The sequence below is a fragment of the Lithobates pipiens genome, unplaced genomic scaffold, assembly GCF_037356315.1.
Source record: "Lithobates pipiens isolate NorthernLeopardFrog02 unplaced genomic scaffold, aLitPip1_a1.2 Scaffold_8, whole genome shotgun sequence".
In the NCBI taxonomy this organism is placed as follows: Eukaryota; Metazoa; Chordata; class Amphibia; order Anura; family Ranidae; genus Lithobates; species Lithobates pipiens.
In genome coordinates, this window is record NW_027507903.1 from 199,627,728 (window position 1) to 199,646,603 (window position 18,876).

Consider the following 18,876-nt stretch of genomic DNA (forward strand, 5'->3'; position numbering starts at 1 on the left):
AGATCTCTCTCGCTCTCCTCATAATTTCCCCCCCCTTAACGATAATAGGATTTTTTTTTTCCCAGCATACTTACCTGTAAAATCCTTTTCTTTGAGTACATCAAGGGACAGAGCTAGGCTAATATTCATTACCTACTGGATTATACTTCATCTCCAAGTGATTAGACACTGGTAGACCAAAAGGTCTTTAGACAGGAAGTGATCCCCTATATAACCCCCCCCATACAGGAAGTGCTTCAGTTTTGTAGCAAGCACTAAATCCTCAAAAAGGAGGAGAGGGAACTCTGTGTCCCATGATGTACTCAAAAGGATTTTACAGGCAAGTATGAAAAAATCTAAATTTTTTTTTTTTCATAAATCAGGGGACACAGTTAGGATAATATGCATTACCTACTGGGACATCCCAGAGCAATAGCCTTGAGGGAAGGGAGACACCCTGCCAAACAGTAGCCAACAGACCTGGGACTGCAGCCAAAAGCCGGCTCCTCGGCAGCTCGAACATCCACTTAATAAAATGTTGTGAACGTATGCACTAAAGACCAGGCAGCAGACTTACAAACCTGAGCCACAGATATCCGACAGCAAAAAGCCCATCTACCCCTAGTAGAATGAGCTCTCATCCTAAAGGGGCAAGCTTTCTGTTTCAGACCATAGGAATTGGTGGACTCAATTGGCAATGGAAGCTTGGAAAGCTGCCTGCCCCTTCTTGGGTCCTTTTGGTAAAACAAATGAGGAGGAGTCCGCTTCTCGGATCTCCACAAATCTAGACAAATAAACCTTGACTGCCTGGGCAACGTCCAAAAAATGCAGTAATCTCCCTTCCTCTGAACAAGGCCGAGCGGGGGAAAAAAAAAAAAAAAAAAAAAAAAAAAAAAAAAAAAAAAGGCGGCAAAATAATGTCCTGATTTAAATGAAAGACCGACACCATTTTTGGCAAAAAGGATGGGACAGGTTGTAATATGACCCTGTTGTGGTGAAGGATCAAGTATGGTTCCCTGCCCGAAAGGGCCACCAACTCAGACCCCCTTCTAGCCGAGGCGATGGCCATCAGGAAGGCTAGCTTGCGTGACAGCAAGGCTAATTGAATTTCCTTGCTAGGTTCAAATGGTTGTTTCTGTAACACGGACAGCACCAAGTTCCCGTCCCAAGGACACAGACGACCTAATGGGTGGGGTCAAGCAAATAAGATGCCCCCTGCATAGAGGTTCAGACCAGCGAATGAGAGGCTAAAGGCCTTTGAAAGAGAACTGACAGGGCAGAAAACTGACCTCTGATTGTACTCAAAGCCAATCTGATTTCCACAGCTGACTGTTGAAAAAAAAAAAAAAAATTCTCCCAATCACGTATTTCCAAGGAGGCCATTTTTTTGGCTTCACATCAAGCAACACAAGTTATCCAGACCTTAAGATATATCTTCCTAGTGACCGCTTTTCTAGCCTTCACTAGGGTAGATTACACGGGTCCCGAGATGCCACGGTCCTTTAACACCCTGGCTTCGATAGCCATGCCAGCAAATTTAGAGACTGTAAATTGGGGTGGAATATAGGACCTTGAGACAGTAGATTGGGGCGACGTAGACGCGTCCAGTCTCACAATCTCTGGGAACCAGCTTGTTGTTAAACCTGGATGCCAGTAGGTAGACCTCTGGCCACCCCCCAACACTGGCAAATTTCCTGAACACCACTGGGTGTAGGGACCATTCCTCTGGGCAGACCTGTTGGTGGCTGAGATAATCTGCCTTCCAGTTCTCAACTCCCAGGATATGGACCGCCTCTGCTCAGGCTAGCATGTGGTTCACCTGCTTCAGAGCTGAACGACTCCTGGTACCGCCCTGGTGGTTTATATAGGCCGCTGCAGTGGCACTGTCAGACTGAACCCCGATAGGACGGTCCTGAAGCTCCACCGTCCAGGACTATAGGGCCAGACGTACTGTCCGTAATTCCAGGACATTGATGGGCAGGATCTGTTCTGTCCTTGACCATTTCCCCTGAGCTGTGAACTCCTCTAGGGTCGCTCACTGGCCTGAGACACTTGCATCTGTAGTCAGTACTCTCCAAGTTACTGGAGAGAAAGCATTTTTGTTTTCGTAGGTTCTGATCCTACAACCACCAGTTCAGGCTTGAGCATGCCCGAGGAGATAACATTGGATAATCCAGGGCTTGTCCTCTTCTGTTCCAAGCCAACAAGCTATCTTGTTGTAAAGGCTTGGAATGGAACTGGGCATAGGGCACTGCCTCGAAGGAGGACACCATCCTCACTAGAAGACTCATACAGAGTCGATTGGAGGGTTGTCTTGTGCCCCTTATCTGACACACCTGATCCAGAGCCAAATACTTTAGACTTTGAGCTAGTCTCAAAGTTTACTTTTCAGTATTTATGATCCAGCCCAAGCTTTCCAAAACACTGCACTGTGCATGTTACGCTTCTAGAGCCTGTAGTGAGTGATCTCCGAGCAGGAGGTCCTCCAGATACCCAAGCACAAAGATCCCTTGGGTCCTTAAAGACCCAGTACTGGTGCTAGGACCTTTGTGAACACCTGGGGGAGCTTTAGCAAGCCCGAAGGGTAGAGCCACAAACTGAAAAGGACATTCCTCTACTGCAAATCTCAGGAAACTTTGATGATGCTGAAAGATAGGTACGCGTATACACGTCTTAAATAGATGGATGCTAAAAAGTCTCCCATCTGGAGTGTGGCTACTACTGAGCAGACAGACTCCATCCGAAAGCACTGGATCAGTAGATACTGGTTCAGGGATCTTAGGTCCAAAAAGGGCCTTGTGTCCCTTTTTGGTTTTTGAACCTTAAACTGGTTAGAGTAAAACCCCACACCCCATTCGGATACAGGGTCCGCTACAATCACTCCTTGAAGCACTAAATGATCTAGGGTCTGAAGCAATAAGTCTCTTTGGAGGATCCGAGAGAACGCTGGATCTTAGAAATCTGAGGGAGAACCCCCTACAACTCCTGCTTGGAACCACAAGATATAATTGAGGTGACCCATTCATCCTCAACTATTGTTCTCCAAAATGTCTGCAAAGTGCAGCAGCCTATCTCCTGCCAATAACTTTTTACAAGGAAGCTCGACTGACCAGTTCTTAAGCCACAAAAGTCTGCACATATGTACAGACAAGAGAGCCAAACGAAAAACCTGCTGTAGTGAATCCTTTAAGGCATCAATAGCAAAACACAGCGCTCGAGGAATCTCCGTCTCAAATTTTCAGTCAGATCATCCTCCCGTTTAGGACCATCAGACCATCTGATCTGGTACTTTACGGATTGACAGATACCAATTGCTGCAACAGCTGGCTGAAAAGCTGAACTGGCCAAAGAAAAGGAAGCTTTGAATAATAACTAAAATTTCTTGTCAAAATCGCATATCGCCGCTATTACTAGTAAAAAAATAAAATAAAAAAAAATTGATAAAAACATCCCCCGTTTTGTAAACGCTACAACTTTTGCGCAAACCAATCATTCGCTTATTGCGATTTTTTTTAACCAAAAATATGTAGAAAAATATGTATCAGCCTAAACTGAGAAAAAACAAAACAACATTTTTTTTTTATATATTTTTGGGGATATTTATTATAGCAAAATGTAAAAAATAATGCGTTTATTAAATTGACGCTTTTTTGGTTTATAGCGCAAAAAATAAAAACCACAGGGGTGATCAAATACCAGCAAAAGAAAGCTCTATTTGTGGGAAAAAAAAGTACATTAATTTTGTTTGGGAGCCACGCCGCACGATCATGCAATTGTCAGTTAAAGCAACGCAGTGCCAAATCGCAATATTCCGGGGGTTGAAGCGGTTAAAGGGGTTTCACTTACCCGTCCAGATGCAGGGCAGCTTAAAAACGAACAGCCCAAACTTCACCCATCACGGTGGGTTCCTGTCACTTGAGGACCTTCAAGGACTGGGTACTCTTGTTTAGGGTCCACTCCCTTGGACCTGTACAGCACCCTGCCTTGACGCTGTGGTGTCCAGGATTCCACGTCGCAGGGTCCATCGCCTGGAGGCCACGTTACAGGCAAAACCTCAAAGGATCTGGAGTCTTTTTTGCGAGGCTCGGGTACCATTTATCCAAGCCTGTGTCAAATGGATCCAATCGGTCAATCCTTTGATTCACTTAAGAACCATTTTTGGGACTAGAGACCTAGAGCTCAAACAACCGTGCCATTCACCTTGCAGACACTGGTAAAAAAATAGTAATAATAAACTGAAGTACTTCCTGTATGGGAGGGGTTATATAGGGGATCACTTCCTGTCTAAAGACCTTTGGTCTACCAATGTCCAATCACCTGGAGATAAAGTATAACCCAGTAGGTAATGAATATTAGCCTGTGTCCCATGATGTATAAAAATAAATAAAATAAACTACTTTTATTTGGTAAGCCAAAAGGAATCGCAGATTTGTAATCAATACAAATATGCCTCTTGGGCATCTTTGGGGCACTCCTTTAACATTATGCCATAAAGCCACCAAGCATCTTCTAATTAAAAAAAATCAGCACAAGGGACATAACTTAGTCATCAACAGTATATATTCATTGTGCTGATTGCTCTGCAGTTAGTAAAAATCATCCTCCGTTCATGCCCCCATCCATAATCTTTCAGTGCGGCGATGGCCAATTAAACTAAGGGGCTGTCACGGGCTCCGTTAGTGGAACTAACCCAGACCCACTTGAAAGCTCCTGTCCAATAAGTGCCTCAAGTGTCCCCAAGTAACAGTAAAACCATTGCTCCCCCCACCTCCCCCCTAATAACTAATGTGGAACTACTCTTAGGACAGTTAAGTGCTCTTAAACTGCCAACAAAAAAATTCTCAGCAAGCAATGCTCACATTGTCTTGTTACAAAGATGTGAAAAGTGTTGGTTTTCACTCCTGTAATCCTGGGAGTGGGCATCCAACAGGCTTCATACTCTAAGACCCCTTTCAAACCGAGGGTGTTTTGCAGGCGCTATAGCATTAGAAATAGTGCCTGCAATCCGCCCTCAAACTGCTGCTCCTTTCACTCCACGGTGTGGAACAGTGCGCTGGCAGGGCATCAGGAAAAGTCCTGCCAGCAGCTTCTTTGGGGTAGTGAAGGAGCCATGTGTTTACCGCTCCTTCACCGCTGCTCCCCATTGAAATCAATGGGGCAGCGCTGCATTACCGGCGGCAAAACGCCGCTATTGCAGGCGGTTTTAACCCTTTTTCGGCCGCTAGCGGGGGTAAAAGTGGCTAGCGGCCAAAATGCGCTGCAAAACGCCGCTAAAAATAGCAGCGTTTTACCGTCGACGCTATGGGCGGCTTGGTGTAAAAGCTGTCTGTCTAACAAGGCATGATGTGTGGGGATTGCTACCTAGGAGTTTTTTTGGGCTAGGCTTTCAAGGGAAGCCATATAGCCTACAGGTATGACAAATTTTACGAACGTTTTACAAAGTAGCAGGTTTTTTTTTTTTTTTTTTTTTTTAAGATCTACTAGGGCGCTATGACAGCATAGGTTATTGTTCTGCCTTAGCCTTTCACGAAGCGTAATGCAGGCACAATGCTTTTCCATGTCGAAAACTGCTGCAATCCCTTTGGCAATTAGGCACCAAACTCACGTACAGAGTGAAATAAAATGGACAACAGCCAGTTACTGTTTCAATGAACCTAAAATATATACATAAATCAATATTTTTTTTTTACTTTTATTAGACTAATGACAAATGCAAAGCATTTACTTACAGGGATTCCATGCAACTGTGGTTTGTCTAACAAGTTGTGCAATTCATATTTAGATGCTTCCACTTTTTCCAAGTCTGCTGCATCTACCATGTACCTGAAAAAGATAAAGCAAGCATCTCACTGCAGCAATAAGTTATAAAAAGTTTTGAAAAAAAAAAAAAATTTAAATTACTTCAAATCTGGACATGTATAAAGAAAATGAGGTGTACATAGAATCTCTCCTTACCCTACACCAATAACTAATCTCTGAGCTGCCTTTTTGTGTGTTTAACCAGCTGTCAGAATGTGAGGAGTACTTCATTGCTATCAGAATACAGTGGTACCTTGGATCACGAGCAGAATTCCTTCCAGAAGAATGCTTGTAATCCAAAGCACTCATATCATAGAAGTCAATGAAAACTCATAATTTGTTACATGCTGACTTACTATTGTATGCAGTACCGCATGTGGGCAGAGGTTGGGGGGGGGGGGGGGGGGGGGGTGTGATGGGTGCCGGAGACTTGGAGACACTTGGGAACAGAGCGTTTGAGTGGCTCCTAATGCATCCAAGCGACTCTGAGTGTCACCGGCGCACCAGGCAGAGGCTTGAATCCTGCTCGTTTTGCAACACTCGCAAACAGTCAGGATTTGAAAAAAAAATATATATATATATAGCTTGTATTGCTAAAAGCTCATCAACCGCATTAATCGCAATCCAAGGTATTACTGTACAAATAACAGCATTACAGACTAAAGTGCTGATTGATTGGGGAAAATCTGACAGGGTGGTTGTACAGAAGTCATTCAGCCACGTACGATACTGGTTCACCTCTGCACATCATAGCTGGAGAGTTTGAGTCTCTCGCGCAAAAAAAAAAAAAAAAAAAAAAAAGGTGAAGAGCGCAGCCCACCACACACACTGCATCATACATGCTGTGCTGATAGTATACTTGCTACATACAGTATGCCATTTTTTTAAAGTAAGTTCACCTTTACAGAAAATCTGTTAGGTGACTACACTGGGCCCCCTCCCCATTCCACCCAGTCCCTCTGTACCGGACTGCCACGATTCCCCGCTGTCAGACAACAAGCCACTTCACCAATCCGGGGGATTTGAAATCCCGACGGCTTTCTCTCTTCTCCTCGCAGTGCTGACAGTATGGGCTAGACGGCTTCTGATAAGTCAGCACCATCCATGTGACAGCAATGACCAAACTAGAATCCCTGTAATCCATACTGGCTTAACAAAACAAACAAGCGATAAAGCTGCGGACCAGTGAAGCGGATTGTAGGTGTGACAGCGGGGAATTGCAGCAATCTGGTACAGCGGGCTGGGGAGGAGGTCTAGAGTAAGGTCACCTTTACTGATTTTCTTTAAAAAAGGTGAACCTACACTTTAATCTTTCGCACCAACAGAGGAGGACTTTGTGCAAGGAATTTCTTAATTGTATACTCAGGTGTTGGGCAAACATTAGTAGGGACAAGGAGGTGCCTACACTCACTTTCTCCACAGCATAAAGGGTATTTTATGATACTACAGGTTTTCATCTTTGAAGTAATGTAGTATATTCAAATCTAATAAAAAAAAAAAAAAAAAAAAAAAAAAAAAAAGGAAAAAAACAAAAATGACAAGCACGCTAATCTAAACAATCAACCAGTGAAACCAATATTTGTGTCTCCCAAGGCACATCCAGTCAGCCAGGCAACTTGGATCCAAAAAGTGCAGGCAATCCAGTTCTTTTACATTTTCACAATATATTGTATTTTGGCGTGTTTTCGTTTACACATTCAGCATAGTGTAAGGCCGCGTACACACGCGGGGACTGTTCGCCCAACTTTGTCCGCTGAACAGTGTTTCGGCAAACAGTCCGCTCGTGTGTGGGCTTTTAGCGGACAGTTTCAGCGAACAGTCCGCTGAACAAGGTTTTTCGGAATTTCCGAAAAACTGTCCGCTGAAACCTTGTTTCAGCGAACAGTTCCCTCGTGTGTAGGCTTGTTCGACAAACTAAGTTCCGCGCATGCTCAGAAAGGCTTTACACGCTGAAAGTTATAATGCAGTGTATAGGACGTCGTATTTTTCGTCCCGTCGTACGTGCCGTTCACGTCATCGCGCACGGTTTCAGCAAACTGTTCGTTCGTCGTGTGTGGCCATGTCCATCCATGCTAATTTTGAGCAGACTGTTTGCCGAAACTGTTTGACGGACAAAGTTGGGCGAACAGTCCCCGCGTGTGTACGTGGCCTAACTGTAAGCATCAAACAGAACAGTGACATTTTAATGCTTCACCATCCTTGGCTAAAAAACAGTAAGTAATCATCTTATGAATTGCGCCTTTACAACAGCAAAAAGTGTTTGGCGAGTTTCAGGAATGGAATACTTACACAACTGCATTAACACCTCTACAGTAGCGTTCCCACATACTGCGAAATCTTGGCTGACCTCCAATATCCCAAACCTAGAAATAAATATATAGAAATAAATTAACAGAAGCAGGTCAAGGGACAAAAAAAAAAAAAAAAAAAAAAAAAAAAAAAAAAAAAAAAAAAGAACCCCACAAGCCTCTTATTGCATTAATTCTAGAAAAATGACCATTAATATTTTAAAGCGATATTAAAAAGGTTCACATTTTTTAAAATAAAACAGAAAAAAAAAAAAAAAAAGTTATACTTAAACACCCCCTACAAAGTGACCCCATAGGAGGCTACTTCCCATGGGGGACACACGTGTGGCCATGCTCCCGAGCCAAGCTGCTTGCGTCTATTCAGACACACAGCCCGACTCGGCCCCGCCTCACGCTCTCAAGATTTGAAGAGCGGCAGCCAACAGTCGCTTCTCTCAGCCGTACCTATGACAGCTGAGAGAGGGGAGAAGAGATGCCGCAGAGTGCACAGTGTTGGACCGAGATCAGGCACAGGTTAGGATTTGGGGGAGCTGCATAGAATGTGCAGTGCTTTACAAAATAAATACGTGCACACGCACACACCCCCATCCAGTTTCCTTAAAGTGGTTGTATACTCACATTTTTAACTTTTACCTACAGGAAAGCCTATAATAAGGCTTACCTGTAGGTAAAAAAAATATCTCCTAAACCTGTACGGTTTAGGAGATATTCCCCTCGGTATGCGCCACTGACTGCAGCGGCGCATGCGCACAAGGGGACTCTCGGCCTGAAAATCCGGCAGTGGCCGGCCGGCATGAAATCTCAGTGATGATATCGCGGCTCCGGCCACTCACAGCGCCGGAGCCGCGATAGCCGGAAGAAACGCAGAGGGAGCATGTCAGCTCCCTCGGCGTGGATCGGGCCAGATGTCGGGGCCTCGTTCTAAGGTAAGTATTTCATAATGAGCTAGTATGCGGTGCATACTAGCTCATTATGCCTTTTGCTTTGCAGGTTTAAAAAAATAAAAAATAATACATTTGCGGGTTTACTACCGCTTTAAAGCATGTTATACAGCACAGTGCTTGTGCAGTGCAATTTGGCCCCCTGTAACACCTTAAAAAAAAAAAAAACACACACACACACACACACACACACGGCTGATCCTGCCTGGCTATACCCTCCTTAAAACTGACCACGGTGTATCGTGGCTGCTAAGGTCATTTTATGTGCCTCCTTCATCCGCAGCCCTGCTCTGTCTCCTGTGTCCTCTGCACCCTCCTCTCCCTGCTTGTGTCAGCGCCCGCCCCCTCTGCTCCTACGGCTTTCAGATTCAATATTAAAAGCTCCCATTCCCTCTGTATAACAATAAGTTCCCCTGTGTCTGGGTTCTATAATAAATATGCTTATCTGTACCAATAACAGCACAGATAAGTACACTGCACTCTGATAGCGGGACCCGATGTAGTCATCCAAATACACAAATCAGTGGCACTATAATATTGTGAAAACTAGGAATTTTAAGTGGGGAGTGTGGTCACTTCATATCATGTGCTTCACTCTTCTTGTGATAGGTTGCAACAGGTTACTGACTTTCAGGGCCGAAACCAATTGACAATTGATTATGAAAAATGGTTGTCAACTATGTTCATAATAAAATTAGTTGGTCAGCAGATTAGTTGGCCCACACACAGAATGCAATATTTGTTTACATATTAGTAAATACTACAGTGCAGCACACAAGGCTCAGTTCACTTGTGAATGTGTGAGAAGCAATGCCTTGTGGGACATGTAGTCCTGGGCAGAAGTTTTTTTTTTTTTTTTTACCTTGCTATGGGGGCACTCTATACTATAATTTGCAGCTTGCTATTAGGAGGTACCCTGAAGGCAGGAGGAGCCAGAAGCACTTGCGGGGGGACCCCAGAAAAGGAGAATCAGGGATGCTCTGTGCAAAACCATTTCAGAGCAGGCAAGTGTGACAAGTTAAAAATAAGATCCAACTTCTTGCTTCTTATTAAAAATAAAATCCAAAATGTTTACAATCACGTTCAGGGCTCTTTGCGTAAGATCAAGTTCTGAACCCAGAGAAGGTGGAGGCAATAGAAGGTATTACAATTACATTTAAAGTAAAGGTTTACCAGTATTCTGCAAAAAAGTGTCTCAGTCCTTAGAAACCATTTCATACTGCTAGCACGGTCCCTTTATCAGCACTTTACTGTCATTTTAGCTACACTTTTTGGCCGCTAGTGGGGTGCTTTTAACCCCCACTAGTAGCAGAGGAAAGTGTTAACAGCACCGAAAAGCACTGTTGGCAGAGGTGCCCATTCACATTAGGGTGGTATGGGAGGCATTTTTCCCAGTGCTATTTTTAGCCCAAAAAAAAAAAAAAAACCCACACTATACTACTTTAATTGGGGGGCTTCATTAACCAAAACTGCAGTGTTTCTCCTCATGACACATCACTGGAAGCACCCTCATGGCTAACAGAGGACAGAATTAGAAATAGATTTTGGAAACTTAAAGGGATTGTAAAGCAAAAATTTTTTTTTTTTTTTAAATAACAAACATGTTATACTTACCTCCACTGTGCAGCTCGTTTTGCACAGAGTGGCCCCGAACCTGCTCTTCTGGGGTCCCTCGGCGGCTGTCTCCGCTTCCTCCCGCAGGTGCTTCTCACGTTCATGCGAGCTCCCTCGCATTGGTGAGAAGCACCTGCGGGCACGCTCCCGTGATACAGCCGGCGGCTATAGCCGCTCGCTGTATCACAAGGCCCCGCCCCCCGGCGCGCTGCGTCATTGGATGTGATTGACAGCAGCGCGAGCCAATGGCTGCGCTGCTTTCAATCCATCCACTCCAGCCAATCAGCGGCCAGGCTGAGCGGCGAAGAGGACGACGGGGGTGAGCGCGGGATTTTCGAGGGGTCAGGTAAGTAAAAAACGGGGGGACTGGGGGCGCCGGCAGTGTCAGATGTTTTTTCACCTTAATGCATAGAATGCATTAAGGTGAAAAAACATTTACCTTTACAACCCCTTTAACATTAAACTACCGGGACTAGATGCCTTGCACCTGAGGGTACTTAGGGAACTCAGTCAAGTAATTGCCAGACCATTGTTCTTAATTTTTATTGACAGTCTGACTGGAATGGTACCAGCTGATTGGAGAAAAGCCAATGTAGCACCAATATTAAAAAAAATATAAAAAAAAAAAGGCCAAAACACATCCCTGGGAATTACAGACCATTTAGCCCAAACATCAATAGTATGCACGATCTTGGAGGTAATGAAAAGGGACTATATACACAAGATTTTAGTAACAAAAACTGTATCATTAGCAGTAATCAGCATGGATTACTGAAAAAAAACATTCTTGCCAAACCAAAGCAAACTATTAACCTTCTATGAGGAGGTGAGTTGCCAGCTATATAAAAAGGAAGGCCCGTAGGTGGTGTATCTGGATTTTGCAAAAGCATTTGACACAGTTACCCATAAACGTTTACAAAGTAAGGTCCGTTGGCATTGACCATAGGGTGAGTATAAGGATAGAAAACTGGCTACAAGGACGAGTTCAGAGGGTGGTGATAAATAGGGAGTACTTGGAATGCTCAGGGGTGGGTAGTGGGGTCCCCCAGGGTTCTGTGCTGGGACCAATCTGTTCACAAACTACCTGGAGGATGGGGTAAACGGTTCAATCGCTTTATTTGCAGATAAGACTAAGCTAAGCAGGGAAATAACTTCTCCGCGGGATGTGGAAACCTTGAAAAATCTGAACAAATTAAACGGGTGGGCAACTACGTGGCAAATGAGGTTTAAATGTACAAATTATTAAAATAATGCATTTGGGTGGCAAAAACATGAATGCAAGTCACTCACTAGGGGCGAACCTCTGAGGAAATCTAGGATGGAAAAGGACCAGGGGTTCTCGTAGAGCAGTGGTCCCCAACCTTTTTGGCACCTGGGGGCCGGCATTGTGGATGAAAATTGTGTCAAGGGGGGGGCGCATGGGGGACGATGCGGCTTTTCGCGGCCAATTTGTCAGGAAATGGCTGGTGTTAGCACTTCATCACAACACCATGGTTAATGTGGTGTCAGGATGATTGAAGTGCATCATTTTCATTATTATATTGTAATATAAAATGAAATAGTTCAACTCACCATAATGCAGAATCTGTCACTAGATGCAGCTTGTCACTTGCTACCAGCTTGCCACGTTGCCCATCACCAGATTTCCACATGCCACAGACACATGCCACCAGATGCAGATTGCCACAGACACATGCCACCAGATGCAGATTGCCACAGACACATGCCACCAGATGCAGATTGCCACAGACACATGCCACCAGATGCAGATTGCCACAGACACATGCCACCAGATGCAGATTGCCACAGACACATGCCACCAGATTCAGCATCTTAAATGCAAATTGTCACTAAGTGAAATGGAGTGGAGTGTTCCGCGTGAGAGAGAACAGAGGTGATGCGGGGCAGGCTGTGAGGATGTAATCTCTCTGCTCCCCCGCTTCACCTCCAACAGTATACTGGCCGGGCTGTGTGGGCGGAACAGCAGTGATGTGGGCGGGCGGTGGGAGATGTCATCTCTCTGCTCGTCTGCTTCACCCCCAGCAGTGTAGCGGCAGGGCTGTGTGGGCGGAAGTGCAGTGATCGCTCTGCTCACCGCCGCTACTCAGTGCACACTTTGCGGCCCGGCTGCAAACGGGCTACGGCCCGGGGGTTGGAGACCCCTGTCGTAGAGGATAGGCTCAGCAATGACATGCAATGCCAAGCTACTGCTAACAAAGCAAACAGAATATTGGCATGCATTAAAAAGGGGATCAACTCCAGAGCTAAAACTATAATTCTCCCGCTCTACAAGACACTGGTCCGGCCATATCTAGAAAAAAAAAAAAAAAAAAAAAAAGTCCCATCTTTTGCTTTTACCTATAGGTTAGCCTATAATAAAAGGCTTATCTATAGGTTGCCTACATTTCTCCTAAATGTACACCATTTAGGAGATATTTACATTACAAGCTGTCAGTGACATCACCAAAGTAACTAACGCTTACCTTACAGGTCCCCCCCACCCCAAAACACACCCCAGGGGTTTGCAACTTCTTTAAAATAAGATTTATATGTCCCCCTCCACATCTGATTCCCAGTTAAAAATACCCTGAGATAGAGCTCTATCACACACACACACACACACACTTTTCACAGTATAAACAAATCTCTTGTTGTAGTGATTATCTGCTGTTTTTGTACTGTAAAGAAGTGCCAATTTGTTTTAACCCTATCGTGACAGGTGATAAAAAGCATGCTGCTACTACTACATGTCCTATACTGACAAAAACACGCATCAATTTTTAGATCATATATTTGTACATTTAACGAATGGACAGATGTCGCTCTAAAAAAAAAAAAAAAAAAAAAATTTCACTTGTTTTAAAACTCATTTTTAAACTCAAAATGTAATTGCTGAACGTAAACCACATACTGTCCAAAAATGTATTCAATCGAGAAATGGTTTTCTACTCTGCTCCTTCAATTTTTCCAGTCACTGGTTGAAAACATTGATTTGAAACCCACTAATGATTAGAAAAATCAAATGAACGGTATGTATATGTATACATGTCATTGGCTACAGCTGATCACATGGTAAGGGGCAAGGATCTTACTCCAATCAACAGAGTCTCATTGCCTCGCTGATTACAAAGCGAGTTGGGTGCACAAGCAGCTCAGGCATGAGGGGGTGTACATGGACACCCTCCCGGCAACTTAGGCCCACGCTGTAACCGTCTTTCTTCAAAGAGGTTAAGGCTCCAGTAAACCGAAAAGGGACATGGCGATATCGTTTTTTGGGTTTCTACATCAGAGACCTGACCAAAAGCGGATTCCGGCTTTTGTTGGGCTCTCCCGCCAGCAGACGTGCCGGCTGGCTGCTCAGGCCTCCCGGAGGGAGGGATCACATTACCTCTGGTCTCAACTGCATAAAAGCTGAGGAGAGGAACAGCAACAGCACACTGATCTTCCTAGTGAATGGCTGTGCAGCAGGGACGTCAGGACTAGTCTCATCTTTAGAGGAGCAGCCTGCGCTCCCAGCATAGCTAGCTAGACAATTGACCAAGTTGAGCTCTCCTGCTTAGACAGGTCATTTTTGTAACAGGAATGCAGAGGGACTGCCTGGAACATCAGGGATTTCACACAAAAGCAGCAATACAAAGAGAACAGGATACTTGTTCATAGAAGCACATGGTACAGCAAGTACACATCAGGAATGGTGGTATTTGATCACCTCTGCTTTTCTATTTTTTGTAACAAAAAAAAAATAAAAATAAAAAAAAAAAAAAAAATTAAAACATTTTTTTTTTTTTTACTTTTGGCTACTATAAAACACATCCAAAAAAAAATTATAATAATAATAATAAATAAGTTTAGGCCAATATGTACTAATAATTGGTTTGTGCAAAAGTTATAGCGTCTACAAACTATAGAATACTCTTATTTATTTTTACTAGTAATGGCGGTGATAAGCAACTTATAGCGGGACTGCGAGAAGAAAGAAGAAAGAAGAAGGAAGAAGGAAGAAGGAAGAAGGAAGGAAGAAGAAAGAAGTGTACCAAAACCCAAGTGAACAGATAGAGTAAAAAAAGTCGTGCTGCGCCGTATAAATAAAATGCAAATAGTGCTCTGAGGTAAAGATATTAAAAACGCACTGATAAAAAGGCAATGCATGCGATCTTCAATACAAGATAAAGTGCATGTGAATTGGCACATATAAACTTAAGCATGTAGTAAAGTGCATAGATCACACACAGGTCCTTGTTGATCCTAGATAGACCAATGCGAACAAGTCACAGTGATAATGAACAGATGCAGCGAGATAATCCAATAAAAAAAAAAAAAAAAATATAGAAGTGTCCGTGATAAAAGTTCCTTTTCCAGATTTATAGTATGGTGCAGCATCAATAAATGAATATAAAGTGCTGGTGATCACTTTCTATGGTGAAGTGCTGGTGACAGATGGCTTATACTGCAGTGATGTGGTTCACCCGCTCCAGTGAACTTTAAAAGGGAACGCCGACTGAATAGGAGATAAACCAGCAGAGCTGGAGAGGATGATATTTTGGGACGTGTACAAGGGGACACACAATGATTCCATCCATTAAAGATACATTTACACGCTGTTACCTTACAGCAGTAAGGTAAGGGGACACCCATGTCACCAGAAGCCATCTGTCACCAGCACTTCACCATAGAAAGTGATCACCAGCACTTTATATTTGTTTATTGATATACAGCCACTATTAATGCTGCACCATACTATAAATCTGGAAAAGGAACTTTTACGGACACTTTAGATTGCTTTTTATATTTTTTGTTTTATTTCTTTTTTATATGTTACTGGATTATCTCACTGCATCTATTCATCATCACTGACTTGTTCACATTGGCCCGTCTAGGATCATCAAGGACCTGTGTGTGATCTATGCACTTTACTACATGTTTAAGCTTATATGTGTCAATTCACATGCACTTTATCGTGTGTTGAACTTCACATGCATTGCCTTTTATCAGTGCGTTTTTACTATATCTACCTCAGGGACTGCGATGCTGTAGTGGACATTAACCAGTTCCCGATCGGCGCACGACGATGTACATCAGCAGAATGGCATGGGCAGGCAAACTGGTATGCAGGTACGTCCAGTTGAATTTGCTGCCCTTCCATCGTGCGCGCACCGCTGGCGGCGCGCGTGCTGGTCGGGATCCCTGCGAGTCCGGTCACCGGTCCCACAGACTCGATTGCCGAAGGGATACCCGCGATCGCCTCACGTTCTGCCTAGCAACAAGTGACACTGACCTCTGCTCCCTGTGATTGGAGCTGAGATCAGCGTTCACTAGCACAAAGCCTAGCTCTCCACAGTTAGTAACACCCCTAGGACAAACTTAACCCCTTCACTGCCATTTACACAGGAATCAGTGCATTTGTATAGCACCGATTGCTGTATGGTCCCAAAAATGTCCGATGTGTCTGCCATAATGTCACAATCACCAAAAAAAAAAAAAAAAAAAAAATTACTAAAAATGCCATAAAACTATTTTGTAAACGCTATAAAAATTTTGCGCAAACCAATTATTAATCTGCGATTTTTTTTACCACAAATATATAGAAGAATATGTATCGGCCTAAACTGAGGAAATTTTTTTTTTTTTTTTTATATATATTTTGGGGGATATTTATTATAGCAAAAAGTAAAAAATAATGCATTTTTTTCCAAAATTGTCGTTTTGTTTAGTTTGTTTATAGCGCAAAAAATAAAAAAAAACGCAGGAGTGATCAAATACCACCAAAGGAAAGCTCTATTTGTGGGGGGTTTGGGAGCCACATCGCACGACCACGCAATTGTCAGTTAAAGCGACGCAGTGCCAAATCGCAAAAAGTGGTCTGGTCATTGGCCTGCAAAAATGGTCTGGTCTGAAAGTGGTTAAACTGACACTTGACACTTTTTGGGGACCAATGTCACTAAAACAGTAATTGGTGCTCAAAAATAAGCACCGTACCGACTAGGGCTGCAACGATTATTTTCATAATCGATTAGTTGGCTAATTGTTTCGATTAATAACCTTAAAAAAAAAAAAAAAAAAAAAATAAGTGTGGTGTATAATTTAATATGTAAAGTAAAAAAAAATGGCAATTTATTCTTAAACATCTATATGCAGTGATAAATATAAATATAAATAACCAACTATATGGTTAGGGAGCAAAATCTGTAATCCACTCTGAGAATTGGAGACCGAAGAGATATACTGTATATACCATTAGGAGGAGAGATATACTGTATATACCATTAGAGGAGAGATATACTGTATATACCATTAGAGGAGAGATATACTGTATATGACACACACACACGTCTTTTTTCCTTTTGAAGGAAAAGTAATTTTAAGAACGTTCGCTTGATTTTCTAATAGTTAGTGAGGTCAAAATCGACATTCATTTTCAACCACAGTGATGGGAAATTTGGAAATAGAAAACTTCTTGGTCAAAAGGAATTTTCAGACATTATGTGGTTTTCGTTTCAGAAAGGACATTCATTTTAAAAAACAGAATGTTAAAAACAAGTGAAAATTTCAAACATTCTTTCATTCAGCCAATGTACATAGATTTTTTTGTCTATATATTCTGAAAATTGGTAAACAGATTTAAAAAAAAAAAAAAAAAAAAAAAAAAAGCTTCTTAAAATACCTGTATTAGTCATTTGAAGAACTCATGCAACAGACATGTACAAGGCAACTAGCACATGATCTAAGATTACAATCATATGACTGAATACTGAAGGATCAGCAAGAGCTCAGAAAATACACATCAATCTTGGGGTTAGAGTTTCAAAGACATCTCTGTGTGCAATTCGGCAAAAAAGTTTTTAATATCAAGACAGGAAATTTCTATTTGTGTCAGTGGGATTTATACGTTAACCACTTCAGCGCCAGAAGGTTTTATCCACTTCCTGACCAGGCCATTTTTTTCTGATACGACACTGCATTGCTTTAACTGACAATTGTGCGATGTTGTAACCAAATAAAAAATTGATGTATTTTCCCACAAAGCTGTGTGTGCGCCAAATTGGCTTGCGCAAAATTTTTAGCATCTAAAAACTATGGGATAGATTTATGGATTTTATTTTTTAACACTAGTAATGGCGGCTATCAGCGATTTTTTAGTAGTGTGACTGCAGCAGACACTTTTTTGGGGGCGGGGGACTCCTAGGGAATACTTTTTAATAGTGTGGGGGATGGACTGACTGGAGGAAGAGACATCTGTGTTCCTAATTAGCAGGAACACAAGATCTCTCTTCCCCTGCGACAGAACAGGGGTCTGCCTTGTTTACATTAGGCAGATCACTGTTCTGCCTCTCCTACAAATGATCAGCAGGTCAGGCGGCCATCGGACCTGCTGAATGGCTCTAGCAGACTGCGCCCCAGAGCTGAAGGGACGGACTCACGTACAGGTACGTAATTTTGTGCTTAAGGGCCGCCCTGCCGCAGTAAATGTACATAGGGCAGTCCTTAAGTAGTTAAAGACAATAGGTTTAGCAGAAGGTCTGTCCACTGACAGTACATGGCTAAATGTCCATTATAACAAGTTAAAACAGAACAGTTGCTGAATACCACATACACTCACCAGCAATATTATTATTATTATTATGTACACATAGCCAATACTGAGTTTTGCCTTCACACCTGTCTTAATTCTTAATGGCATAGACTCAATAAAATGTGTTGGAAACATTTCTCTGAACTTTGGCCCATATATTGGCCATGATAGCACCACACAATTGCTGCAGATATGTCAGCTGCACATCCACTGAGAAAAATCTCCACCCACGCCACCACATCCCAATGGTGCTCTATTGGATTGAGATCTGGTGACAGAAGACCATGGCAGTACAGTGAACTCATTGTCACGTTCAAGAAACCAGTATTCCATTGTCCAACTTTGATGAACCTATGCAAATTGTAGCCTCAGGTTTCCTGTTCTTAGCTGACAGTGGCACCCGGTGTGGTCGTCGTTTCAAGGTTTGATGCGTTGTGTGTTCAGAGATGATATTCTGCATACCTTGGTTGTTCGAGTGATAATTTGAGTTAATTTTGCCCATCTAATCATCTGCCCATTCTCTTCTGACAAGACATTTTCCTCCACACAACTTTGATACACACACACACACACACACACACACACACGGTTTGTAAGAAGCAATTCATATTCATCATTGCAAAGCAAGAAAAGTGAGACTTTGTTCCAGCAAAACAGTATACAA

The 18,876-nt window shown here is 42.9% G+C and overlaps 1 protein-coding gene across 1 annotated transcript in view; it reads right to left on the minus strand.

Annotated features, from left to right (window-relative positions):
* The window catches only part of LOC143963064 (ADP-ribosylation factor-like protein 8B-A), a 59,451-nt gene that overhangs the window by 21,812 nt on the left and 18,763 nt on the right, over nucleotides 1-18,876 (minus strand). The window contains exons 3-4 of the mRNA XM_077472614.1: nucleotides 8,068-8,141; nucleotides 5,709-5,802 (exon numbers count right to left, since the gene is read on the minus strand). Coding sequence (XP_077328740.1) covers nucleotides 5,709-5,802; nucleotides 8,068-8,141 — 168 coding nt within the window. The remainder of the gene's footprint in view (nucleotides 1-5,708; nucleotides 5,803-8,067; nucleotides 8,142-18,876) is intronic.